General features: G+C 40.6%; 1 protein-coding gene across 1 annotated transcript; it reads left to right on the forward strand.

The window, feature by feature from the left end:
* Nucleotides 1-1914: 1914 nt before the first annotated feature.
* Nucleotides 1915-13556, forward strand: LOC146550728 (N-fatty-acyl-amino acid synthase/hydrolase PM20D1.2-like). The gene is made up of 13 exons (XM_085259335.1): nucleotides 1915-2194; nucleotides 2276-2362; nucleotides 10396-10631; nucleotides 10718-10804; nucleotides 10900-11033; nucleotides 11113-11232; nucleotides 11373-11448; nucleotides 11529-11590; nucleotides 11684-11762; nucleotides 11862-11933; nucleotides 12012-12177; nucleotides 12284-12383; nucleotides 12890-13556. The coding sequence occupies exons 1-13, from the start codon at nucleotides 1975-1977 to the stop codon at nucleotides 13017-13019; spliced, it is 1569 nt and encodes a 522-aa protein (XP_085115461.1). The 5' UTR covers nucleotides 1915-1974; the 3' UTR covers nucleotides 13020-13556.
* Nucleotides 13557-13667: the final 111 nt, after the last annotated feature.

A 13667-nucleotide genomic window follows, 5' to 3' on the forward strand; every position in this document is an offset into this window, starting at 1 on the left:
TAATATTACTAATAATAATAGTAATAATCATTATTATTAGTTAAACAGAATGTGGTTTTCTATGTGATTATTTTGCCATTGTGGTCTTGTCACTATAGAAGTGATGCTGGACTAATTTTAAAATTGTCCATTTTCTTAAACCTAATTGTAATATTGCCTTTTCAAAGAATTTGTCACGTACTTACATGCATTTTTTTAAATGTTAAAAATGTATTTTTTTTATTTTTATTTTTTTTGCCTGTCCCGTTTGGCTCTTTTGCCATCAGAATTGTTGTCTAAAGGCAAAGAAAGATGCCCAACGGATTTACTTTACCAAATTGACCATCCCAGCCTTGCCATAATGGTCCATTTGACTCACCTTTTATTGTTTATTTTATTTTCACTTGCTGAATACGGGACAGACTTGACTGGGGGAAAGAAGGGGAGAAAGAAAGAGGGAAAGAGAAACAGCTGAGAAGAGGGATGGGGGAGAAGGGCAAAAGACAAAAACCAACAGAATGAGCAGAAAAAGAAAAAAAAGAAGAAAAAAAGAAAAAAAATGCATATATCAATCACCTGGGTCACCTGCTGAGAAAGAAAAAAGAAAACAAGCAGAAGAGAACAAGAGTAATAGAATAAACAACATCACAATGATATATGGGAATATGACAGTAAATACTAAATATTAAACATTATTGTGCAGCACATAAGATCAACAGAACACAGTGTGCTTTGAGGTAGGAGCCAAAAAGGGTGTAGTTTGTGGGTGTGATCACCCGTGTGTACACCTGTGAGCATGGACGCGTTTGTTTTTTTGTTTTTTAAAAGGTTCCTTCATGTAATGATCTGCTAGAGGGTGTGGGGGGGCCACAGCCCCGTCCTCCAGGGCATGAAGCAGGTATGGAGGAGATCAAAACTCCAGACATCTAGAGGCCCGCAGAACACAAGAGACCAAGGAAGACCAACAGAGGGGCAGCCGCGCCACTGTCCCAGAAAGAGCTGAGGAGAGTCCCAGATGAGGGCTCACTCAGCAGCCGCGGAGCAGAAGCCAGGGGGAGTTGCAGTGACGCGCCCGTGAGCTCCGCCGGCAGCCAGCCGTGCCTGAGTGACCGAGCCCCAGGCCGAGAGGCCGGGGGCACCCCACCTCCGAGGGGGCCCGAGCGAGCCCCAGGCTCCAGGCCCCGATAAGCGGCCGCCAAGGAGTGAGCCGGTGTGTACCTGGACGCCCATCCCCGGACACAAAGAACCACCAACGCACCGATGTCTGAGGGAGTCCGCCACTGGCAGGGGAAGTGGTGGTAGGGGGAGATAGGCCTCCATACCTTGGAGGGCCTAAGATGTCCCCAGAGAGGTGGCGCCTGACACCCAACCTGACATATAGACACAGAAATACAGGCACACACATATACAAACATCCATTCCCACCCTCATGCTCTCATATACACTTACTCCACACTCAACCAACGTGGAGACAGACATAAAGAGACGCTGTACACACGATCACACTCCCCAAGCGTACTCTAAGCCCCGGGTCTAGGTACCCTTGCCCCTGGAGGGGGGGAACTGCACCCAGACCCAGGTGGTGTTACCCTTTTCCCTGCGGTGGGGGGAGGCAGACCGCCCCGACTCCGCAGCAGCAGGAAGGCCCCACACTCCAGACCGCAGTCGGACAGCCAACTCCTCCTCCTAGCCCCCCCCCGCTCCAGCAGGTCGCAGAGAAAAATGTATTTCAATAAAGTGTTTGCTTTGTATTTTGGCAATTATTTTACTACTAAAAACCTGCACGTCGTGAGGGAGATTGAACACAAGCTTTGTATATTCTTTCTCCACCCGAATGGTGATGGTGATTTAACTAAAACTGAAATAAGCTCTTAAAAAACTGCTCTCTACATAATGTAGGCGTGACTGTCCTTGTCTGCCTGCAGGTGGCTCTAATGCAAATTCAGCCTGCAGTCACAGTCGACGAGTTCTGCTGTAAACACAACAACCATTACAATGACTGAGTCGGGTTCAAAGTTAAGAATATTTAAGTTTTTAAAGATAATTATTAGCAGCTTGCTTATTACAGTCCTGCTGTTATTTACAATAGCGGCTATCAGGACTCTTTCACTGGACGTTAACGCCGGACTTCAACTCGCACACTGGGAAAAGACGAATAACAAATCGCTCGTCATTGACCACCATCAGAGAGAGGAGCTCCTAGCAAATTTTAAAGGTATTCGGAGTCGTGTTGTAGTGGATGTAGATGGAGGCAGAGACACTTCTGTTTGGTAACAATTTGTCTCCATTTGTCCAGAGGCAATCCGCATCCCCACCGTGTCATTCTCAAATACAGAAAGCAACACCACTGCGCTGCATGAATTTGACAGATTCCTCCGAAAAGGTAAACCTGCCAGTAAAACGTGCTTAAAGTAACTTTCTTTTATATATAATGTGCTCAACGTGGAACTAGCTGATGGCTGTAACTCTAAACGTTAATGTAGTTTTTGTATGTCAAACTTGTATAGCGCTAATAAATGGATAAAGTTAATGTTTGCTGTGCAGATGTACTTTGTTCCGTACACCTTATTCAGAATTAACCTTTCCACGTCTTGCTGAGCCAAGGTATGTCGAAACGCTACACCGAGATGCACGTGGTTCAAAACCCTCAAGTCACATGACCCATGACCCTTTGTCGACCAAGAGCACCTGGCTGCAGCCACTGTGGAGTTAACAGTCTAAAAAAACTCTAAAATTAAGGAATTATTCACTAATGCTTTCCCCCATATAGATCAAATCCAAATTCCATTTCACAACCGTTCTCCTGCGATCAAAAGAAAGAAATCAGAGCAAATTACCTAAAACTTCCCATTCCCCAAAAGCTAAGGAGGTCCATTATGAAATACTCTCAGGCGTTTACCGTTCCAAAGAATTTCTCAGACATCGTTTTCCTATTGATAATAAGTCTTGTTCTTTCTGTAATTGGAATATTGATTCGACAGAACTTTTATTTTACGAATGTATATACTGTAAAGCCCCGTGGGACGATGTGCACTACTGGCTTTTCCCAAAGATTCCAAACTTACTTGAATTTTCTAAAAATGATATTATTTTTGAATCTCAAAGAAAAGAAAATAAACTTGAAAATGTCTTAAATGTGATAATTATTATGGGTTCATTCATAAATGTCGATTTCTGAAAACTAAGCCATTCTTTTTCACTTTTCACGAAGAACTCTGCCTCTTCTTCTCATCTGCAAAGTTTATGGACAAAAAACAAGCTGTGGATCTGCGACAATAGCGGACATCATTTTCAAACCCCCCCCTGTGGTCTTTCGCTACTCAAGTTAAACATGATACAAGTCAATTAGATCATTTAAAAATTTTATTGTTTTTTTTTTTTCAGTGTTTCATTTGTTCCTGAGCAAATCAGTTTGGCTCAGATTAAGCTTTATAACTGGACTGTTTTATTTAATACTGAAGTCTTACTTGTAGAGCTGTCAGTGTACTTTAAATTTCACCTGTTATACTGCCTGATGTAAAATATTCTGTTCTTTTTTTAAACAGCTGACTCTGAGTTAAATATAACATTAAAAATATTTAAATTCAAGAGGAAACGTTTTCACTGAGAGCAAAAACAACATGTTAATGCGTGGAGATCCTGACGGCTGCTCCAAATGATCCGATTATATTTTAAATATTTGTTCAATTCTCTTCCAAACCCCAGCTGTCTATTGTAAGGGCCAGTGTCTATTAAAATAAATATAAAAGTGTTCTAACATCTCACCTCTTTCTTATTATTCAGGCATACATGTATACTATTTTTATTAATAGAGAGATTAAGCTTGTGTTTTCATACATGCAGTAATTGTGCTTAACTGCATGAAGCTCTTTAGACATTATGGAACAGATCATACATAAAAGCGAATTTTGCCAGAGTGCTTAAGATACTTTTTGAAAATTATCTTTAAAAAACAAAAAAAGAGAGAAGATCAAAAACATAATGTGTAATTTCCATTGTAAATATTAATCACAGTTAAATTAAGAGGGGATGGCAGTAAAAACTCCGGAACGGTGATGTCATCAAGTATGCTGCTGTTCCAATAGACTATGTGCACCTTAGCATATGCTACTTCCGGTGAGGAAACTCCTGTAGGGCACTTCGTTTCCGGTGTGATATTCGCATCTTGTTTATGGTCGGGTTTTCCAAAAAAAGCCAAGCGGCGATTTACATTTCTCAAGGTGTCTTGGGCATTTACTGAATATATCTGTAGCTGATGTTCATCGACTTATTATATTTTTCCCTCGCGCCTCAGAGCAAAAGAGAGAAGGGATTGAAATTTCTCAGTATTTGTATATAGAATTCCCTCGTTTATCGCGGGTGTTGTTCTAAAAATAACCAGCGATAGGTGAAATCTGCGAAGTAGCCAGCTTTATATTTTACAATTTTTTTTAAAATGTAAGGCTGTAAAACCCATCACTACACACTTTATACACTTTTCTCAGAAAGGCATGAACAGTTTCACACTTTTCTCTCTTGTTTAAACTCTCAAAGCTCAAACCTTCGTAAAAAAAAAAAAAAAGTGATCGGGATGCAGAACACAATGTGCTTTAAAAAAAAAAAAGCATGCAAAATTGCACTAAAAGAATCCGCGAAACAGCGACGCTGCAAAAGGTGAACCGCGTTATAGCGAGGGACCACTGTAATTGTAAGTAATAAGTCACAACATACTCTTCGTAAATACTAATATATACAGACCCTTACCTGCAATCAATCATGTATTTTTTTTATATCCTGTGGCTTTTTTTCACGGTTTGTTGACATCCTGTGTAGGTGTGTACTGATATCGACATAACGGGGAAACATCTGGCTTTGACTATTGTTCACCTGTAGTTTGAATGCTGGACATTTGCCTGTTTAAATCATAAGAACTGTCACTATAGAGAGATGTGCTTCTGAATGTGGACAATGTGTCTTCTGCATGCAGTAATGTAGTTCTGCTTGGGTTGAGTGATGTAAACAAACAATCGATCTACGCTTTTCAAACATCAAAATTGATCATTTGATTTTTTTTATGACACAGCAATGGTGAGTGTTACCACCCTCTGCTCTTTGTAACTTAATGTAATCTTTCCGTTTTCGTATTTTGGACATGATTTTTGAGTTCACCTTTGCAGTAGCAATTGACTGCCAAATAAAGCTACCGGAAATGTACAACCCTACATCCGGTCTTAAAACAGGAAGTTAGCATTTTCTTGTGCGCAGGGTCTATTGTAAAATGATCGTGCTGCGTTCTTGCATTCTTGGGAAATTCGGACTCCCGTGTGCGCCTAAGAAGTCTGGACTCACGTACTTTAGAATTGAGAAACGTCCTTTGTTTTTGTGTTGTGTCCCGTATTGCAATATGTTGGACGTGTTTCTACCTAGTGTGGAAGTCATGGGTTTCAGGTTACTGTTGAGGTCATGTGTTTCCAGTTACTGCAGAGCTCCACAGTGGCTGCAGTGAGACCCTTTGCTTTGTCAATATAAGACAGGCTACAGGCTATCTTGAAGGGCTGCAGTCCCTCAACAATATTCCACCTTGTAGAACATAATTAAATGTGGAAGAAGCGTTGATACAGATGGGCAAACAAAAATAAATAAAAATGTGGGACTGAAAAGCTAAGTGAGAAAAAGAAAAAGAACTTGAAAACAGATGCAGCAAAATGTGTCAACAGTAATACTAGTGTGGGGTGGCTGTAGCTCAGGTGGCAGAGCAGGTCAGCCACTAATCAGAAGGTTGGTGGTTCGATCCCAGGCTGCATGCCAGATATCCTTGGGCAAGATACTAACCCCATGTTTGCCTACTGGTGGTGGTCAGAGGGCCCGGTGGCGCCAGTGTCCGGCAGCCTCGCCTCTGTCAGTGCGCCCCAGGGCACTGATAGAGCTTTACAGCACTGATAGAGCTTTACAGTACACTTTAGGGACTTACTTACTTAGTCCTTAGGGACTTGTTGCTTTTATACAAATGATTTTTTTTTACAAATGCAGGCCATTTACCATAGCAGCAGCCAATCTAAAGTCCTTGCAGTCACAAGAGGCGGCTATTGCTAGAACAAGCCAAGAAAAGGGCAGCAAGAGTGGACCTCTTCCTGATGTACTCATGGATTGTTGTTGTTTCATCCTGGATAGTTGTTCTGACACACATTTGTCCGTGGCATCCTTCCTTCCACTTAGCTTAGCCTGAGGTTGCTGAACTTTGGGTGAAACCCTCCATGGCAAGGAACTTCCTTGTCTTGATGTCAGTAGCTTCTATTTCCTCCTTTGGCCAGCTGATTATCTCAGAATGGTATCTCACAATTGGCAGGACGTGTATAATAATGTATAGGGCTGATACTTTATTTATTTTTCTTCCCAGTCCAGGCCTGCCCAAAGGTGTTCTATTTGGTTGGAAGAAGGTCTTCCATCTTGGACTTGCTCATCCATGACTTTATGGGTCTTGCTTTGTGCACTGGTGTGCAGTCATGTTGAAACAGGAAAGGGCCATCTCCCTGTTGGGAGCACAAGTGTTCCTTTCACTTAAACTAGGGGACCGAGCCCAACTCCTGAAAATGCTCCAAACCATAATACCCCCTCCACCAAACTTTACTCTTGGTTTGTGTCAGTCAGACAAGGCAAGGCAAGGCAAATTTATTTGTATAGCACAATTCAACAACAAGGTGATTCAAAGTGCTTTACAGAGACATTAGAAACAAAAACAAATAAAAAGCATGATTTAAAATTGATTAAAACAAGCAAACAAACAAACTAACTAAACACACACATTTCACACCTGTTCGCGCGATCTGAACCCTTATCGTAAGGGGAGCAACCAGTCCTTCTGTGGACGAGCTACTTTCTATTTTAAATTCCCTGAATTTAAAATACTCTCTAGACCCAGTCTAGACCCAGTTGGGGAGCTACCAAGAGCTCTAATCCCACACTTGTTCGCGCGATCTGAACCCTTATCGTAAGGGGAGCTACCAGTCCTTCTGTGGACGAGCTACTTTCTATTTTAAATTCCCTGAATTTAAAATACTCTCTAGACCCAGTCTAGACCCAGCTGGGGAGCTACCCAGAGCTCTAAACCCACTTAACAAACAAACAAACAAACAAACAAACAAACAAACAAACAAACAAACAAACAAACAAACAAACAAACAAACAAACAAACAAACAAACAAACAAACAAACAAACAAACAAACAAACAAACAAAACAGTATATAAAATCAAAACAGATAAAATCAGAACAGTAGATAAAATCAGTTTTGAAATTTAAGCTTAACAAACAAACAAAACAGTACATAAAATCAAAACAGATAAAATCAGAACAGTAGATAAAATCAGTAGTTAAATGTAAGTTTTGAAATTTAAGCTTAAAAGTGTGGATTTGGTGCTTTATTCAAATGCAGCTGAGAATAGGTGAGTCTTCAACCTGGATTTAAATAAACTGAGTGTTTCAGCTGATCTGAGGCTTTCTGGGAGTTTGTTCCAGATATAAGGAGCATAAAAGCTGAATGCAGCTTCTCCATGTCTGGTTCTGACTCTGGGAACTGATAAAAGACCGGATCCAGATGACCTGAGGGATCTGGAAGGTTCATACTGGGTCAGGAGGTCACTGATGTATTTTGGTCCTAAACCATTCAGAGCTTTATAGGCCAGCATCAGAACTTTAAAGTCTATCCTCTGACGGACAGGCAGCCAGTGTAAAGATCTCAGAGCTGGACTGATGTGGTCCACTTTTTTGGTCTTAGTGAGGACTCGAGCAGCTGAGAGTTCTGAATGAGCTGTAGTTGTCTGACTGATTTTTTCAGGTAGACCTGTAAAGATGCTGTTACAGTAATCAAGCCTACTAAAGATGAATGCATGGACTAGTTTTTCCAGGTCCTGTTGAGACATCAGATCTTTTATCCTTGATATATTCTTGAGGTGATAGTAAGCTGACTTTGTTATTGTCTTAATGTGTTTTTCTAAGTTTAGGTCTGCATCCATCACTACACCCAAATTTCTCGCCTGGTTTGTGGTTTTTAGATGTATAGATTGAAGTTCTCTGGTGACCTGTAATCGTTTTTCTTTGGCGCCAAAGACTATTACTTCAGTTTTGTTTTTGTTTAGTTGGAGAAAATTGTGGCACAACCAGTCATTGATTTCCTCAATGCATTTACCAAGAGCCTGTACAGGGCCTCGGTCTCCTGGTGACATTGTGATATATATTTGTGTGTCATCTGCATAGCTGTGGTAGTTTATTTTGTTGTTCTTTATAATCTGGGTGAATAATCTGAGACAAGTACCATTCTCCTGGCAACTGTCAAAGCCAGATTCCGACACATCAAATTCCCCAGGGAGGATATGAAAAGTGGCAGGTTAGTCTTCTTAGACTGTGAAATTTCCATCAGTAATGGGGAACATCTAAAAGCTGATGTGTACCGGAAACCTACACATATGGATCAGTATTTAATGTTTGACTCTCATCATCCACTGGAGCACAAACTGGGTGTCATCAGAACGCTACAACACAGAGCGAACACCATCCCCACAGATTCAGCAGCCAGGGAAGCAGAACAACATCACATCAAGAAGGCTCTGAGTAACCGTGGTTATCCCAGCTTGACTTTTGTCAAAGTTGGGAAGGCGCCTAAAGAAAGCACCAGCTGATCCAGGAGAGAAGGGCAAGCGCTGCCTAAACGAAAACCTGTAGTGATCCCGTACGTGTAAGGAGTACAGTTGAGACACATTTTTTCTAAACACCACGTCTCTGTGGCTTTAAACCCCAAAACACGCTGTGCCAAAAATTGGTCCACCCCAAGGATCGGGTCCCCCGACACAAACAGAGTAACATAGTGTACGCTGCCAGGAGTATTGCCAGCATTTATACATCAGGGAAACCAAACAACCTCTGGTGAAGCGGATGGCACAACACAGAAGAGCCACCTCTTCAGGCCAGGACTCTGCAGTCTATTTACACCTACTGGCCAGTGGACACTCTTTCAATGATGAGGATGTACACATCCTAGACAGGGAGGAACGCTGGTTTGAGTGCGGAGTCAAGGAAGCCATTTATGTGAAAAGGGAAAGACCATCTCTGAATCGTGGAGGGGGCTTAAGAGTACACCTTTCACCATCTTACAATGCTGTGACTGCAGCCATTCCCCAACTCTTTGTGAATGGTATTCATGGCCATTGATCAGTGGTCTTTGATCAGTGGTTGTTGATCAATGGTCATGAGAATTTGCATAAATATGATGAAGGTGACCTCCCAGCCGATTGTTCCTTCCGTGGGCTGGTTTCAGTCATTATGCAAATGTACAGTTTATAAGATTGGGGGAAACCTGCAGTCATCCATGTGACTTCTTCAGTGTCAGCTGAGTGACGAAACATTTCTCCCAATGAAAACGCTACGTCCAGATGAACAGACTCAACTTTTGGAGGCTCAGCGTCTGCTGTTCACATGACTGTGGAATATTTAGTAGCAAGGACATTTCACGACTGAGCTTGCACTGGAATTCACTGAGGTCTTGAGATCAACTCATTCTTTCACAAATCTTTGTAGAAGAAATCTGCATGTCTAGGTGCTTGATTGATTCCATAGCCACAGGTGCATAAAACCTGTGGCCATGGAATTGATTGGAAGACCTGAATTTAATGATTTGGATGGTTGATTTTTTTTACTTTTGGCAATATAGTGTATTTTGATGCCAAGTCATGTAAGGAAAAGAAGCTGACTCTGCCCCAAAACAATTAAAAAACTAATATTTTCAAATAAAAGTCCTTACTTATAAGAATTGCAGATGTTGCTGCTTGGTCTTCACTTGTTTAAGTGGAAAAATCCCAGATTTTTCTGTGTGGGAAAATGCTAGTAAATCACAAGTTTCTGAAATACGCAGACCAACCCATCGGAAACCAATAACAAATCTGGGTTCAAAGTCACATTTATTTCCCCCATTTTAATGCTCACTTTGAACTTTAGGAGGCCATCTTGACCATGTCTAGATACCTGAATGCACTGACTCGGTTGCATGTGATTAGCTGATTAGATATTTGTTTTAATGACTAGCTAAACAGGTGCACCTAGTAAAGTAACCAGTGATTGCATTTGTAAAGCATTTGCTGCAATTTTCATAGCCTCCTCTATCAGTTGTTTTATCTCACTTGTGAAATGAAACTTTCTATAGTTCAATTTTAGCAGATGACAGCTTGCGACAGTTTCTAAAATGTGCAATAGTGATTTTATTTACCATAGATCACCACTTGCTTGAAGCTGGAACAAGTAGATGCTTTTTGTAGTTGAATTTTTACTATAAATAAATCAATAAGTCATAATCATGAAAAAGTTATCATAAATAAGTCATGAAAGATAGGATGAATTTAAGATAACAATTGCTCTTTCAGCTTGTTTTTAAGTTTTTTGTTTTTGTCAGCCTTCCCTACAGTTTTCTCTTCTAGCTTGGTTCATCATGAATTGGTGGCAAACTACAGCCACTTGTTTTGGGTGAAAGGATCACAGCCTGAACTGGTGCCATACATGCTGCTGGCCCACATTGATGTAGTACCTGCTTCAGAGTCAGATGGTTGGGAAGCACCACCATTTTCTGCAAAGGAGATCGATGGCTTCATCTACGGCAGAGGAACCATAGATGACAAAAACAATCTAATGGTGTGAAAACATATTACTTTTGTGTGAGCTTACTTTTAAACAGACTTGAGGTATATTTGGCTAAACAGCTGATTTATTTCTTCTAGGGAATACTTCAGGCGCTGGAGTACTTGCTGTTAAAGGGCTATGCTCCACGCAGGGGATTTTACATCGGTCTTGGTCATGATGAAGAAGTATGTTAACAGTTTCACTATGACATTACAAACTTAAGTGGGATTGGAAATATCACATTTTAATGGCTGTGCTCTTCAAAATCTCTTTTTTTAAGATCAGTGGTCTCAATGGAGCGATGAACATAGTGCGTATTTTGAAGCAACGTGGTGTCCAGCTGTTGTTTGTCATGGATGAGGGCCTGACTATACTTGATGGAATCATTCCTGCTATTGAAGGACCTGCTGCTCTGTAAGAACCTGCCTGAACATGTGTTGTGCACTTGTGTTGATCACATCTTATGTGTATGTGTACGATTTATGATTTGCAGAATCGGGTTAAGTGAAAAAGGCCAGGCCGTTATAAAGCTTAGTGTGTCTGTGGCCCCTGGTCACTCCTCGATGCCTCCCAGGGAAACTAGCATTGGGATCTTAGCCACAGCAGTCAAAAGGTGAGAGGAACATTGTTTTTTAAACTATAATGAGTTCTGTTTAGCTTCTCTGTTCATATGTTTCACTGCCTTCCATAATTTTACTACCCCATGTTTAAAAAGCTAGTATAAAAGATTTAACTGTGATCCTGTTTCCTCAGACTAGAGGACAACCCAATGCCGAGGTTATTTGGTTATGGTCCTGAAGGTGACACCTTTGAGCATCTGGCCCACAAGGTAGGGTAATCTAAATACTTCTTTACTAGTAGTATACTCATGTACTCATTCTTTACCAACTACTAATTCTTTGCCTTCAGTTCAGTTTACCACTAAAGTTCATAATGTCGAATTTGTGGCTCTTCTCTCCGCTCCTTAGCAGGTAATAACTGCTAAATATCATTTAAATATAAATTCAAATGTCATGTTTTCTTGTGATTGGTTCCAGTGAAATAGACCAGTTTTTATGTTTCAGGATACTTGAAAGAAAACCAGTATCTAATGCATTTGTAAGGACTACCACAGCAGTCACCTTTTTTAATGCAGGAGTAAAGGTGCAGTGATTATTTTAAATTGAATGTAATTCACAAGAAGTAAGATTTTAAGCCTGTTACTTTTCTTTGTAAAAATTCAATATCTCCCTCCCTCTGCAGATAAATGTTATTCCTTCCCTTGCTGAAGCTTATGTAAATCTACGAATTCACTCAGCGCAGTCGGTACAAGAGGTAGAGTCCTTTTTGAGAATGAATGCCTTACTATGTACACTTTGACATGAATATGAGATGTGTGCTGTCTTTTTTTAGGTACTGGACATCATCAAGGATACGGTGGGCGACCAGCGAGTGAAGGTAGAACTTGTTGATGGATTTGACCCTCTACCCATCAGCGGTGCTGATGACAAGGCCTTTGGCTTCCAAATTATTAAGAAAACGGTGCTGGACTTGTTTCCAACAGTTACAGTTGCTCCAGGTAGAGTTCATACAGATTTGTAGACATTTTTATGAATTAGCTGGAAGCATTTTAAAGCATCTTTCGGGACATTATAAGTAATTTAATATCATATTTAAATGTGCAGGTATCTGTATTGGAAACACAGACAGTCGACACTTCGTCGACCTGACCAAAAATATTTATCGGTTTTCCCCGGCTTGGTTTAAGCCAGGTGACCCTGAGAGGTGAGAATTCAGCAGTTTTTAATACTGTCAAAATATATTTTCACCAAAAATGTCTGCAGACCTCAATTTAAAATTGAATAAATACAGTAAGAAGAATTAATAATGGATTGGATTTATATAGCGCTTTTCAAGGCACCCAAAGCGCTTTACAATACCATTATTCATTCACTGGTGGAGGCAAGCTACAGTTGTAGCCACAGCTGCCCTGGGGCAGACTGACAGAAGCGAGGCTGCCATATCGCGCCATCGGCCCCTCTGGCCAACACCAGTAGGCAAGTAGGGTAAAGTGTCTTGCCCAGGGACACAACGACCAGGACAGAGAGCCCAGGGATCGAACCGGCGACCTTCCGGTTACAGATGCGATTCTCACACAAAAGTGAATTCCACGTGCAGTGATTATTTCTCAACTCTAGAAACAGATCATGCAGCATGAATAGAAGAGGGGAATATATAAAATACTTTCTTGTTCCAAGTACCATGAATCCTTTTTTTCCTTTGTTTCTCAGATTCCATGGCATCAATGAAAGGATTTCCACTAAGAACTACGAGGAGATGATTGTTTTTTACTTCAATTTGATCCAGAACTGTGACATTAGGAAGCTCCCTGAGCCCCACAGCTCTGTCCATGAACTCTAAGCAATTGACAACATTGGTGATAAGATAAACACATGAATAGCATACAAAATGCATTGATATTGCACTAAATAACTTTTGCATTATAGAATCAGAAACTACAATTTTGCTCATTTCAAAGTGGGATGTACTTTTATCTTTTATGTGGACTACTGACTCTTTTCAGTGATATGTGAGTAGATAGAGCACTGACCTTTCTGCAGTAAAATCACTGTGAATTGGCTATCTAGAATTTTGCATTCAAGATTAAGTTTTGGTGCTCTATGCAGACTGATGTACTATTTTTTTCTGAACTCTATGGTGGTATGATATGATACAATTAACCAATTATTATATATGTCTTATTGTGGGACACTGATAGTAGTGCCGTCATAAAGATACATCTCATGGCTTTTTGATTTGGACCGCTCATAATGAATAGTATTAATGACAGCACTACCTACAGGGATGCTTAATTTAAATAAAATACTGGATTTAATGTTCAAAGAATGCTGTTTTACTGGCTGACTCATTAAAATGATTCCAGATTTGTAAATGTGATTGAATCTGTGCACAATTTTATTTTTAATTACCCATCAGCCATAACAAAGGAGGATCGAGTGTTGTCATCAGCCTGAATGTTGTGCCACCTAGGATTTTCAAAATGATTCC

The sequence above is a fragment of the Mchenga conophoros genome, linkage group LG20, assembly GCF_057382185.1.
Source record: "Mchenga conophoros isolate Kocher_MC1m ecotype Shallow Benthic linkage group LG20, M_conophoros_male_GT1.1, whole genome shotgun sequence".
Lineage (NCBI taxonomy): Eukaryota > Metazoa > Chordata > Actinopteri > Cichliformes > Cichlidae > Mchenga > Mchenga conophoros.

Excerpts from the sequence above, each read along its gene's own strand:
- LOC146550728 (XM_085259335.1), top strand. The coding sequence starts at position 1,975 with ATGACTGAGTCGGGTTCAAAGTTAAGAATATTTAAGTTTTTAAAGATA. Across the intron at positions 11,763-11,861 it reads TTTTTAATGCAGGAGTAAAG|ATAAATGTTATTCCTTCCCT; the intron begins GTGCAGTGATTA and ends CTCCCTCTGCAG. Across the intron at positions 12,178-12,283 it reads AACAGTTACAGTTGCTCCAG|GTATCTGTATTGGAAACACA; the intron begins GTAGAGTTCATA and ends TTAAATGTGCAG.